This window comes from Cavenderia fasciculata (genome assembly GCF_000203815.1).
Source record: "Cavenderia fasciculata unplaced genomic scaffold Scf_ET2XIPL01COFD4-5, whole genome shotgun sequence".
Classification (NCBI taxonomy): domain Eukaryota; phylum Evosea; class Eumycetozoa; order Acytosteliales; family Cavenderiaceae; genus Cavenderia; species Cavenderia fasciculata.
In genome coordinates, this window is record NW_004457695.1 from 142059 (window position 1) to 162364 (window position 20306).

At 33.7% G+C, this 20306-nt stretch overlaps 6 protein-coding genes across 6 annotated transcripts; 2 read left to right on the forward strand and 4 right to left on the reverse strand.

Moving 5' to 3' along the window:
* Positions 1-158: 158 nt before the first annotated feature.
* On the reverse strand, positions 159-4000 carry DFA_07644 (uncharacterized protein; the record flags this gene model as incomplete). The annotated part of the gene is made up of 6 exons (XM_004355088.1): positions 159-388; positions 530-2214; positions 2281-2446; positions 2519-2842; positions 2920-3593; positions 3678-4000. The coding sequence occupies 6 exons, from the start codon at positions 3998-4000 to the stop codon at positions 159-161; spliced, it is 3402 nt and encodes a 1133-aa protein (XP_004355140.1).
* An 856-nt stretch (positions 4001-4856) lies between these two features.
* DFA_07645 (uncharacterized protein) lies at positions 4857-8727 on the forward strand (the record flags this gene model as incomplete). The annotated part of the gene is made up of 6 exons (XM_004355089.1): positions 4857-4963; positions 5049-6467; positions 6543-7168; positions 7248-7315; positions 7380-8089; positions 8196-8727. The coding sequence occupies 6 exons, from the start codon at positions 4857-4859 to the stop codon at positions 8725-8727; spliced, it is 3462 nt and encodes a 1153-aa protein (XP_004355141.1).
* Positions 8728-8803: 76 nt separating this feature from the next.
* Positions 8804-11437, reverse strand: DFA_07646 (uncharacterized protein; the record flags this gene model as incomplete). The annotated part of the gene is made up of 1 exon (XM_004355090.1): positions 8804-11437. One exon carries the CDS (start codon positions 11435-11437, stop codon positions 8804-8806), a length of 2634 nt encoding a protein of 877 aa, XP_004355142.1.
* A 143-nt stretch (positions 11438-11580) lies between these two features.
* On the forward strand, positions 11581-13423 carry DFA_07647 (uncharacterized protein; the record flags this gene model as incomplete). The annotated part of the gene is made up of 6 exons (XM_004355091.1): positions 11581-11641; positions 12095-12247; positions 12345-12890; positions 13051-13072; positions 13132-13218; positions 13408-13423. The coding sequence occupies 6 exons, from the start codon at positions 11581-11583 to the stop codon at positions 13421-13423; spliced, it is 885 nt and encodes a 294-aa protein (XP_004355143.1).
* Positions 13424-13550: 127 nt separating this feature from the next.
* Positions 13551-15596, reverse strand: DFA_07648 (uncharacterized protein; the record flags this gene model as incomplete). The annotated part of the gene is made up of 4 exons (XM_004355092.1): positions 13551-13781; positions 13880-14498; positions 14545-15253; positions 15500-15596. 4 exons carry the CDS (start codon positions 15594-15596, stop codon positions 13551-13553), a joined length of 1656 nt encoding a protein of 551 aa, XP_004355144.1.
* A 765-nt stretch (positions 15597-16361) lies between these two features.
* mybAA (myb domain-containing protein) lies at positions 16362-20176 on the reverse strand (the record flags this gene model as incomplete). Its single annotated transcript, XM_004355093.1, has 2 exons — positions 16362-16618; positions 16681-20176. The coding sequence occupies 2 exons, from the start codon at positions 20174-20176 to the stop codon at positions 16362-16364; spliced, it is 3753 nt and encodes a 1250-aa protein (XP_004355145.1).
* Between the last annotated feature and the right edge of the window lie 130 nt (positions 20177-20306).

Sequence of the window (20306 nt, forward strand, 5' to 3'; positions counted from 1 at the left end):
ACGTTTGGATAACAGCAACCAAAGGAATGTATCGACCAAGCATGTCTTTTGCATATAATAAAGTCTAATTAATCAATTATTTTTATTTTAATTATTTTATGTTTTAATTAGTTAAATTAGAAGCCAACTTGAGGGTATACGTATGCCCTCAAAAAAACCTAACCAGTATTTGGATACATAGTATAGGTAACTCCATTATCAAATGGTGAAGAAGCAGAATTTGTTCCATTGATTGCAGACGAGAACATTTTAATGTAAAGAAGGGATAGATTTTCACCTCCAATATTTTCAGTGCAATCAATGCTTTGTGGTCTACAAAATCTGAGAATCAGTATGGGATCGGAGGACCTTGGTCGGTCGAATCCACTAGAACTTGGTGCAGAATTGACTATAGAAAAAGATTGGATTGATCCAACATCAAAATCCAAGATGTGGTGAAAGGATTTTAGTCGAGATCCATCCATTGAGCCACCAATAAGCTGGGACCGAATACCGCTGGTCCCACTCACAACCACAAAGTGGTCCATACCTGCGCTTCCACCTACCAATGTGTAGTAGACATGCAAATGACCACTATTTGAAGCATTATTGAGGGGTTGGAGGGGTTGTAGGGTATCGTGAGTGGTAAAGTTACTCAACGCCAATGAGGTGTTGGTCTGTAGAGCATCAGAAATTGTAGTGTTGGTAATATTTAAGTTGGTGACTGTGTATTTTGTTGGTGGTTTGGTACTATTTGTTGTGGTGGTTGTTATTACAACGGTATTAATAGTTGTTGAATTAATAGGATGTGATATGGTAGTGTTGATTTCAATCCACGTAGTAGTTTCGGTAATGTTGGGGACAAAAACATATCCTCTCGAGTAAGCTGTTGTGATGGTATGAATGATGATTTTATCGAAATAATTTGTAACATTTAAAGGTACCATATTTTGATTTTTGTCGAGATACGATATATTCAAGCGTCCAATTTCCCAAACCTGTACCCAAGGTATGGAAAATGTCTTTAAACATTTGTTGTTTGCACAGTTGACAGCTCCACTTAGATCGAATGGTCCCATGTCCAACTTGACAGACGAGTTTGAATGGCAAGTAAGAGTCCAAAATAATTGACCAAGCATTTGACGCTCAGTGTCATTGAGTGTTCGTTTGTGTGATGTGCTGGCCAAGAAATGTATATTCATTCTCTCATAATTTGGATCTGGAAGAGGGACTGGATCCTTGGTGACATAGAGATGATACCCAGCAAACCAAAGTTCTTGATATGTTGTATAATTTTCAATTGGCTTGGGAAGTATCCAAGAGCTTGGAATGATATTTCCAATTATATCTAAATCGTATTTGATTGGTTGAGGTCTTTGGTCAATTGACTCTGCCCACTCGTTAAATGAGCTGGGTGAGGTTGTGTCGGGACCAAAAGATCCAGGTGACCCACCATTAACAAACAATTTACTTTTTGTCGTTGAGCGTTCAAACTCCTCGTTGGTGTCTTGCACATCTTGACTTTCATCGTCTTGGGAATAAGATCCACCACCGCCGCCATAGGGCGTACTAATTTGAGCCGAGAAAGAAGCTTGAGCTTGTTTTTTGACATCCAGATGGTTGTTGGTCTTCAATGACGACGTTTGAGTTGTTGTGATTGATTCCAAACTACCACCCAAAACAGCAGATTTATAGTACAATGATCCAAACTTTTCTATAAAATAAATCATTTCCTGAGAAGATGTAATCTCTGCAAGCTCTTGGATAAAAGATACATGGAATCGAATGGCATTTCGAGAGACTGAGGAGATAGAGCATTTTATTGAGGTGGATAAGGTGGTTCCACCACTCTTGGTCTCTTGGTTGGACGTGGTCTGAACTTCTTGGCTACTAGAGTAGGCAGCATCCAGCGAGGCAGAATACGATTTTGCTCCACCACCAATTGAGAATGACGCGCTCATGCCACTTTGTGTTGCCAAATCACGTTGGTGTTGGCGAGATGATTGGTACATTTTAGAACTGCTCTCACTCTCACAGAATGGGACAAGCTCAACGTCAAACTCTGGTGGCACACTATAAATCACACCCCTTGCAACATCTTGAATAACTTTAAAACTCGAGTTGTTGCAATAGCCAAAGTCAAATACAACATTTTCAGTTTCGTCACCAGTTTTAAGGTCAACTCCATGTGCTAAATGAATTAGGCCTGGTAAAGAAAAAAAATATTGGTTGTCCCTTTAAAATAAAAAAAATTAACAAAAAGAAAATAGATAAATAGGTATAACATTTGTTTAAACTTACATTAAATATGATAATGTATCCAATTTAGGTAGATGAGATACTTTCAAAGGATCGACTTGGGAAGGGCAATTTGTTCCGATTTGGTCAAAGCAATTGAGAATACAATCACTTGGTATACCACTACAAACACGATCCCCTTGACCACATTCAGATGGTTTATCAATTTCTTAAAAATAATTAATAAATATATTAGTTTGTTAATTTAAATTAAAATGTCCATCAACTCTATAATAATTACCATTTGAGTAAATGTGGGAAAAATCTACTGGATCAATGAACTCAAAATGAAGTGATGCTTTTGATGGTGTCTCCATTGTCCTAAATTCCAAAAATATTTCTGTGTGGTGTCTGTTTGACAATGGAATTTGTATCATATGGTCAAAATCTTGATTGGGGGTGAGAGAATCTATAATGGTTTGGTTTTGATTGATTTTGAGACCAACCCCAAGATTGTGTCCAAATATCTTGACTCTAATTGGTTTGACTGAGAATGATGACAAGGGTTCAATAAATGTCTTTATGAACCCATAATGAGTTGCTGAGGTGATCAACTGGTCAAATCCTAATAAAAAGAAAAAAAAAAAAAAAAAAAGAATTAAATTAGACTTTCATTAATTAAAGTAATAATCTGTATAGTACCAATATTTTGAAGAGGTTTTGGGAAACCTTCGACTGGACAATGTTGAATATTATTCGCCGCAAATGGGCAGAGATTAAAAAGATAGATGTAGGAACCAGAAAAGTGACACTTTTTGTTGAGACAATTATTGTTATTGTTGTTTGCAAATTGAGTGTTGCGAAGGATGGATGAAAATGAACAAGATGACACCGTGTTGCAGATAGGGATCAATTGCTTTTCCTCCCTTACAAGCATTTTTGAATCACTGGTGCATCTTACTCCAAATTGTGATTTCGATAAAGGATTGTAAATGACCCCTTGTGATTGAGAAAGGTATATATCATTTGCTGAACCCAATTTTGAGTTGCACCCTTTGGGGGCTTTCAAGTTGATGCTTGAGTTGAAGGCAAAAATCATCTTTCCACTTGACAGAGAACAATCATTGTTTTCAAATGTACAATCTGTACAAATCAGAGATGAATCCATTAGTTGTATTGCACCTCCAGATGTAAATGCCAAATTTAAAGAGAAATCCATATTCTCCCCAATTATTGATGATTGGTACGAGTAGATGGCTCCTCCAACCAATGAAATGCATTCCTTGATGCCAACGTTGATAAATTTAACTTTGGATTTTGTTAGTTTGAAACCATATGTCACCTTGCTACAATCAATATAACTATAGTCGATTGATCTATATTAAAAAATTAATGATAAATTTGTTAATATATTTAACAAAAAAAAATAATCCAATTTGTTTTATATAATGAAAGCTTACCTAATGACCAAGTTCAAGTGATTAATATCTAATTCGGTGTTTTCATATTGATTGTAAAATTGATTCATAAGGATGATTTCCAATTCTTGTTCCTGTCCAATTGCCTTGGCAGAGGAGATTGCCTCCTTGAGGTTGTTGCATTTGTTGGTTAGGTCACCACAAATTTGTAGACCAGAAGAAGAAGAAGAAGATGATGATGATGATGATGATGAGAAATGTTGTTTGATCACATCCAACGAATCGACATAAATTGTATTTGAAGTTCCAATTGAAATTGAAACTTTCAATAGGACGAGTACTAGTAGTTTTAAAAGTATAAACATTTGTTGCATGGGTGTATATAACATTTGTGTTGATGATAATATTATTTGGTTGTTTTCTTTTTAAGTGTAACTAATAGTTTTAATAATAGATGGTGATTGGTGTTGTATAAATTATATAATATAATAATAAATTGTTGTATAGTCTATATTATAGTCAATTATTATTATATTATGTGATGATGGTGTATACTACTATAGTGATTATTACTATAATAATGAGATGATGGTTATGATGTATATCAATAATCGATCATGTCATTTTGTTATTGACCATAAATCTTGCCGTCGACTGACTGATTAGATCATGCAATATATATATATATTTATCCCCACCCACGATTGCGTGTAATATATATATCAGCTGATAAAACGTATACATGAATGTGTATGTTGAGCTACTGATGAGTGCGTATTGATAGATACTAGATATATCTAATTTTATGTGTGTTCGAAGAACCAATCACCTTTTTTTACTCTTCTTTTTCTATTTTTATTTGAAACGAAAATAAAAAAAATGGGGATCTTTTTTAGGGATGCAAAACTACTATTAACCCTTTTAGTGTCTACACTCTAATTATAACCATCACGATTGTGCTGCGCTGACCATGGTAAGAAAAACACTATAGCGAAATGTATCCATCTATTGATGGTTGAATTATAATCACTATAGTATATATGCTAAAATAATATACCTCTTTAATATTACAACAACAATATGAAAATCTATAATCTTAATCTTTTTTTAGTTTTGTACATAATAACAACACTAGTATCAGGCAAAATCTATTATTACTCACCAAACAATGTGGAGACAGCACCGCTCATTGACATCCTCCACACTGATGGCATCAAGGATATGATCTCCCAAATGGACAAGAGAGCTGCCAACATCCTCTACCTTCACCCTGGACAATACCTTGGTGAAAATGATATTGTTATCGAGGGACTAAACTTGGTAATTGAGTATGCATGCTACATATGTAGATTGATCGATAGAACAATATAATAATAATAATTTTTATTTTTTATTTTTTATATTTTTATTTAGACCCTACGATCCTTATGCCATGAACAATCATGACCACCAAATGTTAAATATGCCTCTGTTTAGTCGTGCCAACATTTCTGAACACAAAATTACAATTGATTGTAGGGGCTTTGGAAGAGGCATCTCCATTGTCAATAGTCAGGTCGAACTGCGCAGTGTCACCCTTTTAAACTGCTCGGCCTCATATGGCAGTGCCATCTTTATCGTCAACTCCAACGTCATTCTTGAAGATGTTGACATCAACTCTTGTAGATCACATTATGGTTCTATTTTTGTCAATGATTCGTCTCTTGTTTCAAACAAATGCTCTTTTGTTGACAACAAAGTTGCCAATCATGGCGAAGGGTTAGTATTCCTAAATTCCAAGGCCACAATAGAAAATATCAAATTGTCCAATTCAACTCATCGTCATGTAATCGCCACTACCTCCTCCACCATTCAAATCAATGGAAACATATCAAGATCAATGATAATGTGCGACAAGCTATCAACAGTCGAAAACAAAGATAGAGTGGATCTGTGTGATGACACCAAACAACATTGTGGCGACGGTCACTGTTCCCCACATTTGGAAGATCACTTCTCTTGCCCTTTAGACTGTCGATCCACTATTTTTTCTGGATTCCTCATGGAATCAAAGAGGTGTCCAACATGTCCAACAACCTTATCACCACACTACTCTTCATCCATCAACTCCAACAAACAATATCTAAACATTAAATTGTCATCATATTTTATAAATCCATTTGATGGAAAAATATCATTTTTATTTGAATTAACAAATATAGATATAATCGTTCAAATCAACAACAATCAAATTATAAATTATATCAACTCTGGTCCACATTTACAAAAAATCAAACACACCATTTATCTTCCAAAAACAAAAACAAATCATCTAAAAATAATAATAATAAGCCAAAACAACCTTAAAAAATCACTTTCCATCAAATACAGTCCCCACCACAACAACAATACCTTCATTCCATTCACAATTGCAAGGTACTCCAAAAATATTTGTGGTGATGGTGTAAAAGATAACAATGAAACATGTGACCCTTTTGGCATTAAAAGTCATGAATTTCCAGATATTTTTTGTGGCAATGGGATTTGCGATGAAAAAAACTACAATCAATGTTTCCAAGATTGCAACGAGTACTTATACCAAAGATGCCCACCACTGACTGTCAGACCTGGCGGTCTCCCACCATCCATTCGTAAGACCTCTGACACTATTGGTATGCTCATCTTCAATCAGCACACCTGGCGTCTGCCAGGATACCAACACCTATCATTTGGTGTTGATATTGTAACCGGAGAGTTGGTATCCCATCCTATATTTCATTTTGGCTTTTGCTCTGACATGGAGACGAACATTATCGAGGATCCATATAGAAATATATTTTATGAATCACCAAGGTAATTACCAATGTATTTTATTTTATTATTATTTAAAATAATTCACTTACAGTTTTTTTATTTATTCTTATTTAGAGAAATGTCTGTGGTACCAAGACCACAATGTAAATACCATGGTTCAAATGAAGTATTTTCATCGTCTACTGAGATGAAAACAGACAAACAAAAGAAGAGCAAACTTGACACGTCTGCCAATGCTGGTGCAAACATTGCTGGAATTGTTCAAGTGTCAATAGAGGCTGCTTTCTCCAAAGAGTCATCTGTCAAGAAGGCTAGATCGTTGGAACAAAAGTCGAAAGGAACAATTATTGAGTCGTCAATTGTTTGCCAAACATCGGCTATCAAATTAAACAAATTCCCATTCAACCCAACATTTATTAACGATTTGAAAAGTGCCGATAATGAAGCAGACTTTTATCGTTTGGTCAAAAAGTTTGGCACACATTTCATGAAAAAGGTGGTTCTTGGTGGAAAATTATCTGTTGTACAGTCAATTAATGAAAAGTTAACCAAGTCCCAAGTTGAGTCAAACTATCAAGAACAGATTGACATGTCTGTAAAGGCATCGGTGACTTCAGAAGTAGTGTCTGCCAGTGCCTCATACAGTTCAAGTAATGGAAAGCAAGAGGAAAACAAAGATGAAAGTGAAAGTAGCAACAAGTTCCAAAAGACATCGTTGACTTCTCGTGGAGGAAAATTAGGTATGAAAGCAATACAAAAACAAACTTTTTATATCATTATTTAATATTTATTTAATTTTTTTTTATTTACAAAAAAAAGGTTCATATGGAAATGATGGTGAACCTACCTATTTTGGTACATGGGCCTCGTCAGTGGATTTAAATCCTGTAAGTATATACCCGATACATTTCTAATAAACTTTTATATTTATTCATTTTTATACCTATTCAGGTTCCAATTGAATACGAATTGTCTCCAATAGAATCTCTCATACATTTGGATTGGATGACAAAAAGCAATAGAAGTGTAAAGGAAATGTGGAAGAATGCCTACAACACCTATATGTTATATGCAAGCAAGGAATCTGACTATCAAGAGGCTGTACCTGACTTTGCCATCAAAGAGAAATGGATCTGGTTCATCTCAAAATCTTTACCAAACCACTCATTCAACCATTTTTCTATTCAAATCAAAGAAAACAACAAGATTACATCATCGTTGGATGCTCGACTATTTCCCTCTGTAGACATCTATAACAAGGCGGATTTATATCAACTCCCAAATCTACTTGATTATTTGGTGTTTTCATCTGATTTCAAAACCAGCTTTGTTTCCCAATTGGAGAACAAACAAAGAAGTACAACAATATATAGTCGAGACGCAATCAATTCCAACCTGATCCCAACAAAAGAAATGGATGATAAGCAACAAGAAGGTTTTGGAGTGGAAAATATCATTTTTAGAGAAACAGGGGAGAAGGTATTGTTTCCTAAATGGATGATTGGACTGTATCCAAATTGCACAACCACAAATCTTGGGGAGTTTCCAATATACTCTATTCATACATTGGATCAGGGAGAGATTATTAATCATCCACCAGAAAATTACTTCAAATCATATTTGTTGATACCACCTATATTACCTATCAAAAATAGTGACCAGTAAGTAAAGTTTGACACAACCTCATCACCCCAACGCACTTTATATTATATAGTATAGTATTTTTTAAATACTAAATATTAATTTGGTTTTTATAATTTATAATAGTCATTCTTATTTCGAAAGCATCAGAGTAAAGGTTTGGACCAAAAAGTACGATGGTGAGAAAAAAGGGTTTTTCGATACCAGAAACAGTTCTTCCCGCCATTGGCGAATCATTCAACTCTCTGACACTCAAACATCTATGGTCATGGCTGCTCGCCAAATCAGACTCGAATTTAATGATAAGAAATTTAATGAAACACTGATGGATCAATTATATTTTCTTGTCAACAATGGAAAGAACAAATTCCTACCTATCAAACTTATTTATGGGTTCGACAAGGATACGGAACCTGGTATTCAGATGGTGATTAGAGACCCATTAACCCAATTCTTTTCAAACACCCCCATAAAATCAAATTTAAATCCCTCAAATCAAGCCTTGGTTAAATTTGATGTCGATACTGAAGACGAATCCAAAATTTTACCAAACTTACCAGCACCCTATTGGATACCAAAAGATTTCCTACAAAATACTTTATCCCAAAGCGATTTTAATAGATTAAAGAAATTTATTGATAATATGAAAAGTGACTAGGATAATAATTAATAAAAAAGTTTAGCCAACTATCTTAACACAACTTATTTTAATTTTAATTATTAGTTTATTATGATTAATACCTATTAATACTCAACAGGTTATATATGTGATTGGAATATGCTAAACTTTTAATGAATAGTCCTTTTAAAAGGTCATTGGTCAATTCATATTGATCTGATTTATCATCGTTGTTTGTTGTTGTGTTGTATCGATAGAATCTAACAATATCAATGTATCCATGTTGTAATGATCGTTTGTGACTGTTTTCAAATGGATATCCATCCTCGTATTGCCAAATAATACTATCCAACATATCTTTGTGATCGTTATCTTTGGTACAATGTGATTTGATAAAGTATTCTGTTTTGATTTGTCTGACTATTGAATCATGAAGTAGCACGACTTGATCTTTGTATTTGTTGTCAATTATTGATGTTTTGTTGGTATTAAAGTTGTTGATTGGATGATCTCTTTCAATTTCATCCTTACTCGTTAAATATGGGCCTCCAAAAGGATTATTATAATTGCCAACTACCGACTTAAAATGATCATTATATGGAACACCTTCTTTCCTTGCCTCTGTACTCGATATATATTCATCAGCGAGGTATGGTACCAATGATAGATGTTCATACAATGGCAAACGCCATATGATATATCCGAGATAGATATTTCTATCTATAATGTGTAGTTGATCCAAAAGATATTTCAATGTATCGTATTGAAAGTGTGTGTAGAAATATTCTATCCAACTTTTTAAAATGATTGTTCTTGCTATTATTTGATCGGCAGTGTCTGCATATTCTTGTTGATTTGGTTCAAGAGGTGCATTATAGTTGTATTTATAACATTTGAAAAGTATTTGATAGAAAAATGTTACATCTTCCAATTTGGGTTCCTTGTCTTGTACAAATCTTGTAAAGTAATAGTTTGAAGTATTTGTATCACAGTCTTCTTGTTGTAGTTTTCCTGGTACAAAAAAAAATTGAATCATCTCTTTGTTGTGTGATCTAACTGAGTAATCTTTCAAACATTGAATATCCAACTCTTGGATATTATGACTCTTGAACCAATGATACATTTCCACCGAGTTGATGCATTCTGATATATTCACCCAAACACAAGGAGGAGAAGGAAATAGTTGATAAATTAATTCTATAATTTCCATATCAACATTGCTCCTTTTCAAATCCATTATTTCTTCTTCCTTTGGATTGTATATTGATATTCCAATTGATTTGTATTCTATTGCTTTGTTTAATAAATAGATCATTGTTTCTTTGTTGCAATTATTAAACTTAATCCGAACCCAATCTTTTATGAAATCTATATTACTATTATTATTATTGTTGTTGTGTCTATTAAATTCGAAATTTGATATTAAAAGTTTAGCAATCTCCATCGAGTGATCTTTAGCACGAACTGATTGCCAAAGATAGAAATAGAATGGGTGTGTTGGTAATTGATTGATTAGATATTCCAATAGGTCTATTCGTGATTTTGATATTATTTTCTTTATATATTCTTGTCGTGGGACTAAGCCAACTTCTAAATATGACTCCAATACCATTTTAAAACACTCTAGTGTTATAAATCGAAACATCTTGTAGAGATAGTCGCAGACCCTTCCTCGATGTACTGAATATAGGTATTTGTATGTTTCAAAGTTATATAGCTGTGCTGCGTCACGGACTGCACTAAAACAAGCCTTTCTGATGCTGTGTAAATAATGAACAACATCCACTCGATATGTGTCAATGTTGTAAAAAATGTTCAAATTATTATAATTATTTTGATTATTATTATTAACAAGAGATTGACAAGTATCAATGATGATATCAGATATTGTAATATTATCAACATCATAACTAGGTGATGTATAATACCAACTAGGTGGAAGGTGTTGATTTCTATAGCTTCTATAGTTTTCTTCTTCATCACCAAAAGAAGGTATACCAAAATTAGATAAATAATACAACAATACATCTTGATCGATAAATCTTGCATAGTTGGTTATCTCTCGAATGTATGATTGATCGGGATGAAGTTGATAGATGAATAGAAATGATTTCAATGGTCCGTGAATGATCGATGATTGATAAATGTACATTATTACCTCTGGAAGGTGTCGATGGTATCTGTGATAGATGTATTCAACTATATCTACTCGTTCACCAATACATGCATTCTCTATTATCTTGAATAGATTTGGTACAAATCCAATCTTCTCCACTTTATCATTATTATCATCATTATAATTATTATTATCACCACTTTCTTGTTGTTGTTGAAGATTATCATTATTCTTTCTATCAAACCAAATATAACGACTATATTGTTGCTCCAATTTCAACAAACTATCGATAAGAGTTGATTTGAAACCGAATCTAGCTTGCAGATAGATATTATCTTTGATGTCATCCAACCATCGATACGATTGAATACTATTCTTTGCACTCGACGGTGTTATTCTATCCAATGCTATGTGTTTGATGTTGTATGGTTCTTGGTATAGTATTTCTCTCAGGCGAGGACATGAATATTGTAATTTATCTTTCACAAAGTCATAGTTATCCAATCTATAGTGAGGATAATAAATACAATCTAGTTGATATCTATTCAACCGATATACATAATTGAATATCAATCTACTTGTTACTATGTTACGACACAAAACTATTGAAATTAATCGGTGCAGAGCTGTCATTGCAAAAAGAAAAGGAAAAAATAAAAAGAATATTACAGGGTGCCGTATTATTATTATATTAATCAAAAATCGAAATATAAATTTTGTGTTTTGTTTTTTTTTTTCTTTTTTAGTTGTTAACAAACAATTGCTGTTGCATGGAAATGACAGTGGTTGTAATTAGGAATTCATTTTTATGTCATTCTGAGAGTGACTACCGTTGCAGTTTTTATATGACAGAATATAAAAGGAAATCCCACTCATGTACGATAATGTATTATTTTATTATCATATCAAAAAATTTTTCCTTGATAGGGTGTAATTACCACAGTTGTAAAATATCCTTTTTCGCCCTATTCTTTTATTATTAAATTTATTTGTTTCCCAAAAATTCTTTTGTTCATTTGCACTGATATTAATCTGTACAAAATTATCATTTCATATTTTGTGAATTGACAATATACAATTTTAAAATGCATAAAAAAATAATAATTATCATTTTTTTTTTAATTTTAATCAAATTACTTTACTCAACTCCCGAAGATGTGTTTTATCAACAATTTGGAGAGATTTATTCCTTCCGGAAATCATTTTTATGTTTCGAATGTAAAACCGTTTTGAATTTAATGTATGGAAGAGGAACACAAAGAGGATTTGTTTTTATTATAAAATCTCAAGATAAGAATCCTGATAATTCTAAATCCCTTGTAAAGGAGAATATTCCTTTACAGGAACGAAATTTTATCAATAAGTATATCCAATTTCATACGGTTGATGATATGACCACAATTTATCAAGATGGAGAAATGAACAATATTATTTTGTACAAAGGTAAATACTATGAATTTTGGACTTTTCCTTTATTAACCACCTCTTTCTTGAATAGAAAAAAAAATCCAATTAAAAGATCAAATATTAATTATATCAGGGATTAAAACAACAAGAGATTTCAACACTGCAGGGGGTAACACAACAACAAAAAACCCCTCAAATCAAAATGACAATTCATTTCATTCAGAGTACCGTTTGTTATCTGTTATTAAAGAATCATTGGATATAAATGGAAACAACAATTATGTGTTTTATACACTTCACTTCCCTTGTTCAAGTTGCTTTACAGATATTGAAAATTTTTATAAACAATTTCAACAACAATCAGAAAGCAAAGAACTAGACATATCTGCAAAGAAACCTAGCTATATACACTCTAATTTTCCTCCATTGGATCAACCTAAAAAAAAATATTTAGATATTAATCATCCTTCCAATCCTCTCACACCTAGAAATTTTAAAATGGGAGTTTGGGGTACTTCAAATTTGGAATTCATCCCTAAAGAAAAGAACCATATTCAAGATCTATTGTTGTTATTTTCTTTTCAATGGGATCAAGACTGGGAGCATTTTAAATTGATAAAACAAGCTGATTCTAATAATTTTAAAGTAGAAATAGTTGGTGGAAAAGTGTCAAGAGATGGTAAATCAATAGAACCAATCTTGTCCTTTCAAGAATTTTTATTAAATGCAATGATTGAGAAAAAGTTTTTGTCGACCCGAAACCTGGCAGACCCAATTAATATGTACAAATCTTTGATTGATGGAGCCATTAATAATTTTTTTTGAAATTAATATTAAAGATTTTCGATCAATTGAACCATGGTAAGAGACAATATTTGGTAATTTACTTTCCCAATTAACTAATTAAAATTAATTTTTAGGAATGCTTTTTTGAAAGATAAAACAACCCCAGAAGAAACAAAAGAATTTGGGGAAATATTAAGTAGTAGCCGAGTTTATGACGAAGAGTATGTTGAATAGTTTTAAACCCCATTTTTCGCGATGAAACAACTCATTTTTATTTATTTTAGAACTATTTTCAAACCGTCAACAAACATATCCCCCACTGAAGCATCAAAAAACTGTTTTCAATTTCGATGGAGATGTATAGCCCCAATCGGACCTGCTTTTTTCAAAATCAGAAATTATTTGTATAGAAATCTAAAGGGATAGAAAACATTCGCATGTTCTGCTGTGGCATTTTAAACGAAAAGATCCTCAATAAATTGTGAACGTTTAAATTTATTGACATCTATAGATCTTCAAGTATACTCCCAACCAACCACCTGGTCTGTCCAAATTATAAAGAAAGTGACATGTTTGAATTCCAATCCTCCCAATATTGTTTAGCTCGATTCAAAACGGCAACCCATTCATTCATGACATCTGAACTTTCGGCACCCAACACTAGTGTATGTTTTGGATGCACCAATTGGAAACAATGCAACTGTGTCTTTAATTTCTTTTCCTTTGGTATAACCTCTATCAATTTAATCTCTAATACATTAATCTCTCCATGTGGTTTTGGATCCTAAAAATTAAATCAAAAGTAAAATAATTTAAATTAATATTATTATTATTATTATTAACAATTATTATCAATTATTTGTTTCATCCATGCAATCATACATTATGATATTTATAATAAGATAAAATATCTCTATCCAAACAAAACCATCTTGTTTTCCAACCTTTCATTAAACCATTTTCCTTTGATAGGAAACCTTGTTTTGTTGGAAGGGTGTCTGCCTTTTCCTTGAGGGCATCTTCGGCGATAAAGTCTGGATAGAGATATTTGAGTAACCAGTTTTGAGATTTACTGGCGTTTAATAGAAAATCGTTTGTTGTCACTTGCAGCATTCTTTCGACCATGTTGGCGACGTCCTCGGGTTTGAGCGGACGATTGTTAAAGAGTATCGTCTCGACCTTTTCTCTTAATTTTTTTTGTGCGACCGCTGGCGAATCCTCACCGACGGTGACACCTCCAACCTCTCTTGATATTTTTACTGTACAAATATAGTATCGCAGTGCATCGACCAAATCACACAGTCGTGTAGGTGATGCTCTATCCGACTGCTCCTCCATGACTTTGGCACAAAACCACAACACCGACGATGCATCAACCGATGGGATCTTGTAATACTTGGTGGCCATTTGTATAAACTGTGACACACTATTCTTTACCTCTTCATATTTATTCATTTTTACATATGCTTGTATTATTGATTCATATGCTAATCTTTCTTCCCTAAAGCGTAAATAAATAAATAAATTAATAAATATTCTATTTATACTTATTATTATTATTATTATTATTATTATTATTATTATTATTATTATTATTATTATTATTATTATTATTATTATTATTATTATTTACATACTTTGAACCTTGATGTATATTATTTAAAATGATTCTATGACAATCAACAGAAGATTGATAATCTCTTTGTTCTTCATGAACCTTTCCCTTTTCCGTGCATAGAGTGATGATTGATTTCTTCAAATCGTAGAATCGTTCAGTCTCTAGTTTGGACGCCTCGTTATTCTGTACAAATTTGACCAAGACATCGATGGCTTGTCCGAAAAGGTCAGTGATATGAGTGACACCTTCACCGTGTCCGCGATCATTGATTTGCAGTGCAAAGCGATTAATGTCAATGACTAGTTGCGAGTATGTCGTAAACGAGCCAACAGCCTTGCGTTGAAACGAACGGATAAACAATTTGATTGCACCTTCAAACTCGCCACGTTCAAGCGACGTCGATGCCAACAAATCCAAACATATGCACACTTCATTTGAATCGACACCATAGAGAACCTCACGAATCGACAATGACTCGCTACCATACTTGTACGACTCTTCAAACAAACCAACCTTTCTACAACAATCCGATAATATATACATAGTGTAACCACATATTGGTGAGTCTTTTTGTACTACCACATCCAAATCTGGTAAAAGTTTCTTTAATGATTCTACTTTGATTAAACTATGTTCATCTAAACATATTTTAATCACTACAATGTTATTAATCGAAGAATTGGTAAAAAAAGGTTAGAATTTTCCAGTCATACTTCCTCGCTGGTTGATATGAAAATTAAAAAATATGAGAGAAAGAAATGTTCATCATCATCATTCCTTAGCTTTAAAGAATAGTTTATAGTATTATGGTATAGTAATACTAAAACTAAATAACACCAATAATACTACTACTATTTTTGAATAAGATTATTATTATTATTTACCTTTTGTTATAATGTCGTTGAATTCATTCTTTGATTTGCCTGGTTTTTGAAACCTTTGATTTGTTTCAAGTGTCTTGTTTATAAAGATTTCAGACATCTCTCTCTCTCTCTCTCTCTATCCTTTTGTTTAAATAATGATGATTATGATGAGAGTTTGTCTTTGTGTTTGTATGTTACTATTACTATTACTATTACTATTACTTGATCAGTTGCTATACTACTAAATATTTATATGTATGATGATTATTATTATTAAATGTAATTGTATTAATTGTTGATGAAACTGTTTGATTGATTGATTGATTGATTAAAACTGTGTTTGTTGTTGTTGGTGGGGGGGTTTTTCTATTGCAACAACAACAATGGTGTGTTTGTTGACAAAAAAAGGGGGGAGAACTAGTAGTAGTAATTGCTTGAATTGCCTAATCAATCAAATTTGATACAATTAATTGAATGCAATGTAATGTGTCTTGGCAATGATGATGAACGGTGTTGAGATAATTGAGGGAGGCCTTTGCTGCAAGACTCCTTCTTGCTTGGATTCACACCCCCCGATTTTTATCAATTTTATTTTTGAGGGGTTTTTTGATCCGCGCCATCGATGATCCTTCACTGAAAAACAAGATCACAACAAAAAGAAAAGAAAATACCCTCCCCCATAGTTTTTATTTATTAGTTCTTTGTTTCTTTCTTTCTCTTTTGATTCTTTTTAAAAAAAGAAAAGAAATATAATTTATTTATTATTTACAACTATATATTTTGTAGGTTACTATGATCATATATATTGTGTGTTTTGGTGCACCAAATGCTCTATTGTTATTATTAATTATTATTATTATTATTGATTATTATATGATTGTTTTTAATCAGATTCTTGAAATCTCATTTTGAGATGATGATTATTTTTAACCAGTAGTACTTCGGGTACTTTTTGTAGTCGACCAAGATGGAATTCCTTGACACCTCCATAGAATTGTAAATGTGGATAGGTGAGCAATAGATTCTTAATCTTGAATTTAATATTATTTTTTACAAGTTTCTTATTGATGTCGTCAACCTTTTCTGGTACTCCTCCTGCTCCAACTTGATTCTTTTTAGTTTTTGCTTTAATATTGAATGCTAAAAATAAATAATAATGTTAATATTTATGATATATATATATATATATTGTCTCTATTTACCTTCATATAAAGCTAAATAACTTTTTTCGATTGGTAAATTTTTAGTTTGATGTAAAACTGTGTAAAGATTGAGTAGATTGATTTTGCTTGTATCTGTTTTAGTTTCCATCTTCATTCTATCAATGTCTGCGAGGTCTGGCCATAGACCAGCTTCTCTCAATTCTCTTTGTACTGGATCCTCGATAATTAATCTTGGTGAGTTTCCATCGACAGTGGTCGTCTTGGTGTTTCTCTTGTAGCAAACATAGTGTTGGTTGCAAAGGCCATAAACCTTTTCGGTAGAGTAATTGTGTGGATATTGTACGTTAAAGTGTGCACAGTGTTCCATGGTGAGACTGTGAACCTTGTTGTCTGAACTCTTTGGTCGAATAAATGAAATGGTCTCACAAATGTAACATGGCTTTGGTGGTGACGATGGTGGTTGTTGAGAAAAAGGCGAGGATGAAGAGGTCATGTTGTTGTTGGTGGTACTCGTAGTGCTAGTTGAAAAATGTTGGTCATCGGTATTTATCGATACAAGTGTTGGTAAATGTAAATCTCCATCATGATCATTCATATTTGTTTGTTGTTGTTGTTGTTGTTGTTGTTGAAATTGTTGTAATTGATCAAAAGATTGAATCTTTGGAATAATCATTGTTGTTGTTGTGGTTGTTGTTTGTGATGTTAGTGGTATTTGTTGTTGTTGTTGTTGTTGATCAGATGATTGTCTGGGAGTATTTGGTTGTCGTGTTGATGGTCTTGGAGATTTGATAGTATTATTATTATTGTTACTAGAGTTTGAAACTGCAACAATAAGAGGAGTTACTTTCTTTTTAGATGCCGATTCATTTTTAATTGCTTCGATGGTACTAGAGTCTACATTGATCAATGTCAAGTCATATTGATTCTTTGTAATCTTTCTCTTCATGGTCGAGTTCCAATGATTCTTGATGGCGCAGTTGGTACGACCTGGCAAGAGTTTGGAGATCTCTGCCCACTTGTTGCCGTGTTTGGCATGAGCCTCTAAAATAATTCTATCTTCGTTGAGCGTCCAGGCATCACGTTTGATGGTTGGATCCAATTGGTTGGACCAACGCTCACGACATTGACGACCGTTTCGAAGGGTGAGCAACGATGCAATGTATTTCCATTTTTTGGTTCCGTGGATATCGACCAAATTCTTAAGCAACTCATCTTCTTCCTTTGACCAGTGACCTTTGGACGATCCTCTTGGTGTTGAGGCGGGAGAGTTGGTTGTCATTACCTCTTCCTCTTCATCGTCGTCTTCATCATCATCATCTTCATCTTCTTCATCTTCATCACTTGTCTTGTCCATTTTCTCTTCCTCTTCTTCATCTTCATCGTCGTCGTCATCGTCTTGTTCGTCGTCGTCGCTATTATTATCGTTAACTGAATGATGATCATGATCCTTTGGTAGTAGTACAATGGCTTGTTGAGATGTTACCATAGTAGTAGGTGTTTGTGAAACAACTGGAGATATCAATTGTTGCATTGTAGTATCTTGTAGTTGTTGTTGTGGCATGATCATATGATTTGGTGGAGGCGGAAGAGAAGAGGTAATGTGAAGTGGTGATGATGACATTTGGTCGTTCCAATTAAACTGCAATTGCTGCATAAGATGTACTTGAGGGTCGGTTTGTATTTGGTTACAATAAGTACATTGCCATTGTTGACCGGAATGCGATACAACACAGACATGATGGAAGAGATGTGCACAAGAGTAACAGGCAATAGCTTGGTCGTTGGTAGTGACACTATTTCCACATCTTCCACATGGAGTGAGGATGGGAAGTGTTTGCATCTGTAGTGGTACACTGCCAGTTGACATGGCAGTAGATACAGCACCACCCATCGTATTTTGAAGATGATGTGCTAGTTGTCCGACCATATTCGTGTCATCGGCATTCAACTGAACTGGCGAACTCGTCATTGGACAATACTCATCCAACGATGAATTGGATGTATTATCAGACACACTAATTGGTTGGTATCCAAGGAATGATCCATTATTATTATTAATAATAGTTGGCTGTTGTTGTTGTTGTTGTTGTTGTAATGGTAATGATGGAGCAATCTGACCAGAATTGGATAAATAAGTAGCTGCAGGACAAATGTTGGAGGTAGTTGATTCAGAAAGAATCTGTTGATGTTGTTTTGGTGTTAGTGGTAGATTTGGTTGTTGTTGTTGATAAAACATTTGTTGTTGTTGCTGTGGAGTTAGTGGATCAGAGATGGTCATTGTAGTTGCCATCTTGTCTGTGATTTCACCAGAGGAATTGATGAGATTGAATTGTGCGCTGGTAAGGATACTGTTCATGGTGATTGGTGATGACGAGAGTGGTGAGGTGGCAGCTGAAGAGATACGAGGAGAGTTGAAGGCATTCGAGTCGGCAACCAACGATCCATCGACCATACGTGGTGTTCGGTTGTATTGTCGTGGCGATGTTTGTCCGCCTGCTGGGTAAGTGGGGAGCGATGAAATACCTGCTTTGATGGCCGATGGCGAGAGGGGGAGTTGATGTGAGTGCAGTTGTTGTTGTGGTGATGGCTTGGCCTTTGTGTTTCTTGGAGAATATGGCTTTTGTTTTGGTGTGGTCGATGCCGATCTTGGTGAACTGGCTCCTCCCGAAGATGACGTCGAATTACTATTCAGATTTGATAACGTATGAAGTGGTAATGGGTTGATCAAAATACGATTCTTTGTCATAATTTGTGATGTACCAGTATTACCACTATTATTGTTGTTATTGTTTGGAGAAGATGTAACATTGTTATTATTATTATTATTATTGCCAATTGAAAGTGATGAAGAATTGGGTGAAGTATTTTGTATCATCGTTGTTGGTGTTGATGCAATCTCCATCGCTGTATTATTATTATTATTACTATTAGAGAGTTGTTGTTGTGTAGGATTATTATTAACAATTTGTTGAGGATGTGAATAAAATAGAGGTGATGGAATTGGTGAAATCAATGGTTGTTGTTGAACATAATACCCAAATTGTGGCATTTGTTGTTGTTGTTGTTGAAGTATAGGTATATTTTGTTGTTGATGTTGTATGTTTTGATGTATAGGTATTGGTTGTTGTTGTTGTTGTTGATGGGAATTATCAATCATTGATGATGGTGCCAATGCATAGGTTGATGCCGAATTTGAAGTATATATAGAGGATGTAGTATTGTTATTGTTGTTGTTGTTATTGGTTGTAGTTGGATTCATAAACATTGATGGTGAAGGGACTGATGGCATTACATAGGAGGTATTTTGCATCATTCCTTGGGGCATTTGTTGTATTTGTTGCTGTGGTTGTATTTGGTGTTGATGATGTTGTTGTGGCATGTGAGATTGGCCATAATAGTTGTAAATTGGTTGTGGAGCTGTGGCTGTCAGCATTGGCTGGTAGAGTTGTGCCATAGCAGGACCGGTAGCATTATTAACAAGGTGTGGTTGCCCAATAAAGGTGGGATGATAAATATTATTATCGCTATACTCCATTATTTATTATATATCTTAGAAAAAAAAAAAAAGAAAAAAAAGAATTAATAATCATCATTCATCAATTCGTTTAGAAAGAGTTTGTGTACGCAACATACTTTTTGGTAATTACAATTTGCAAATATTAGAG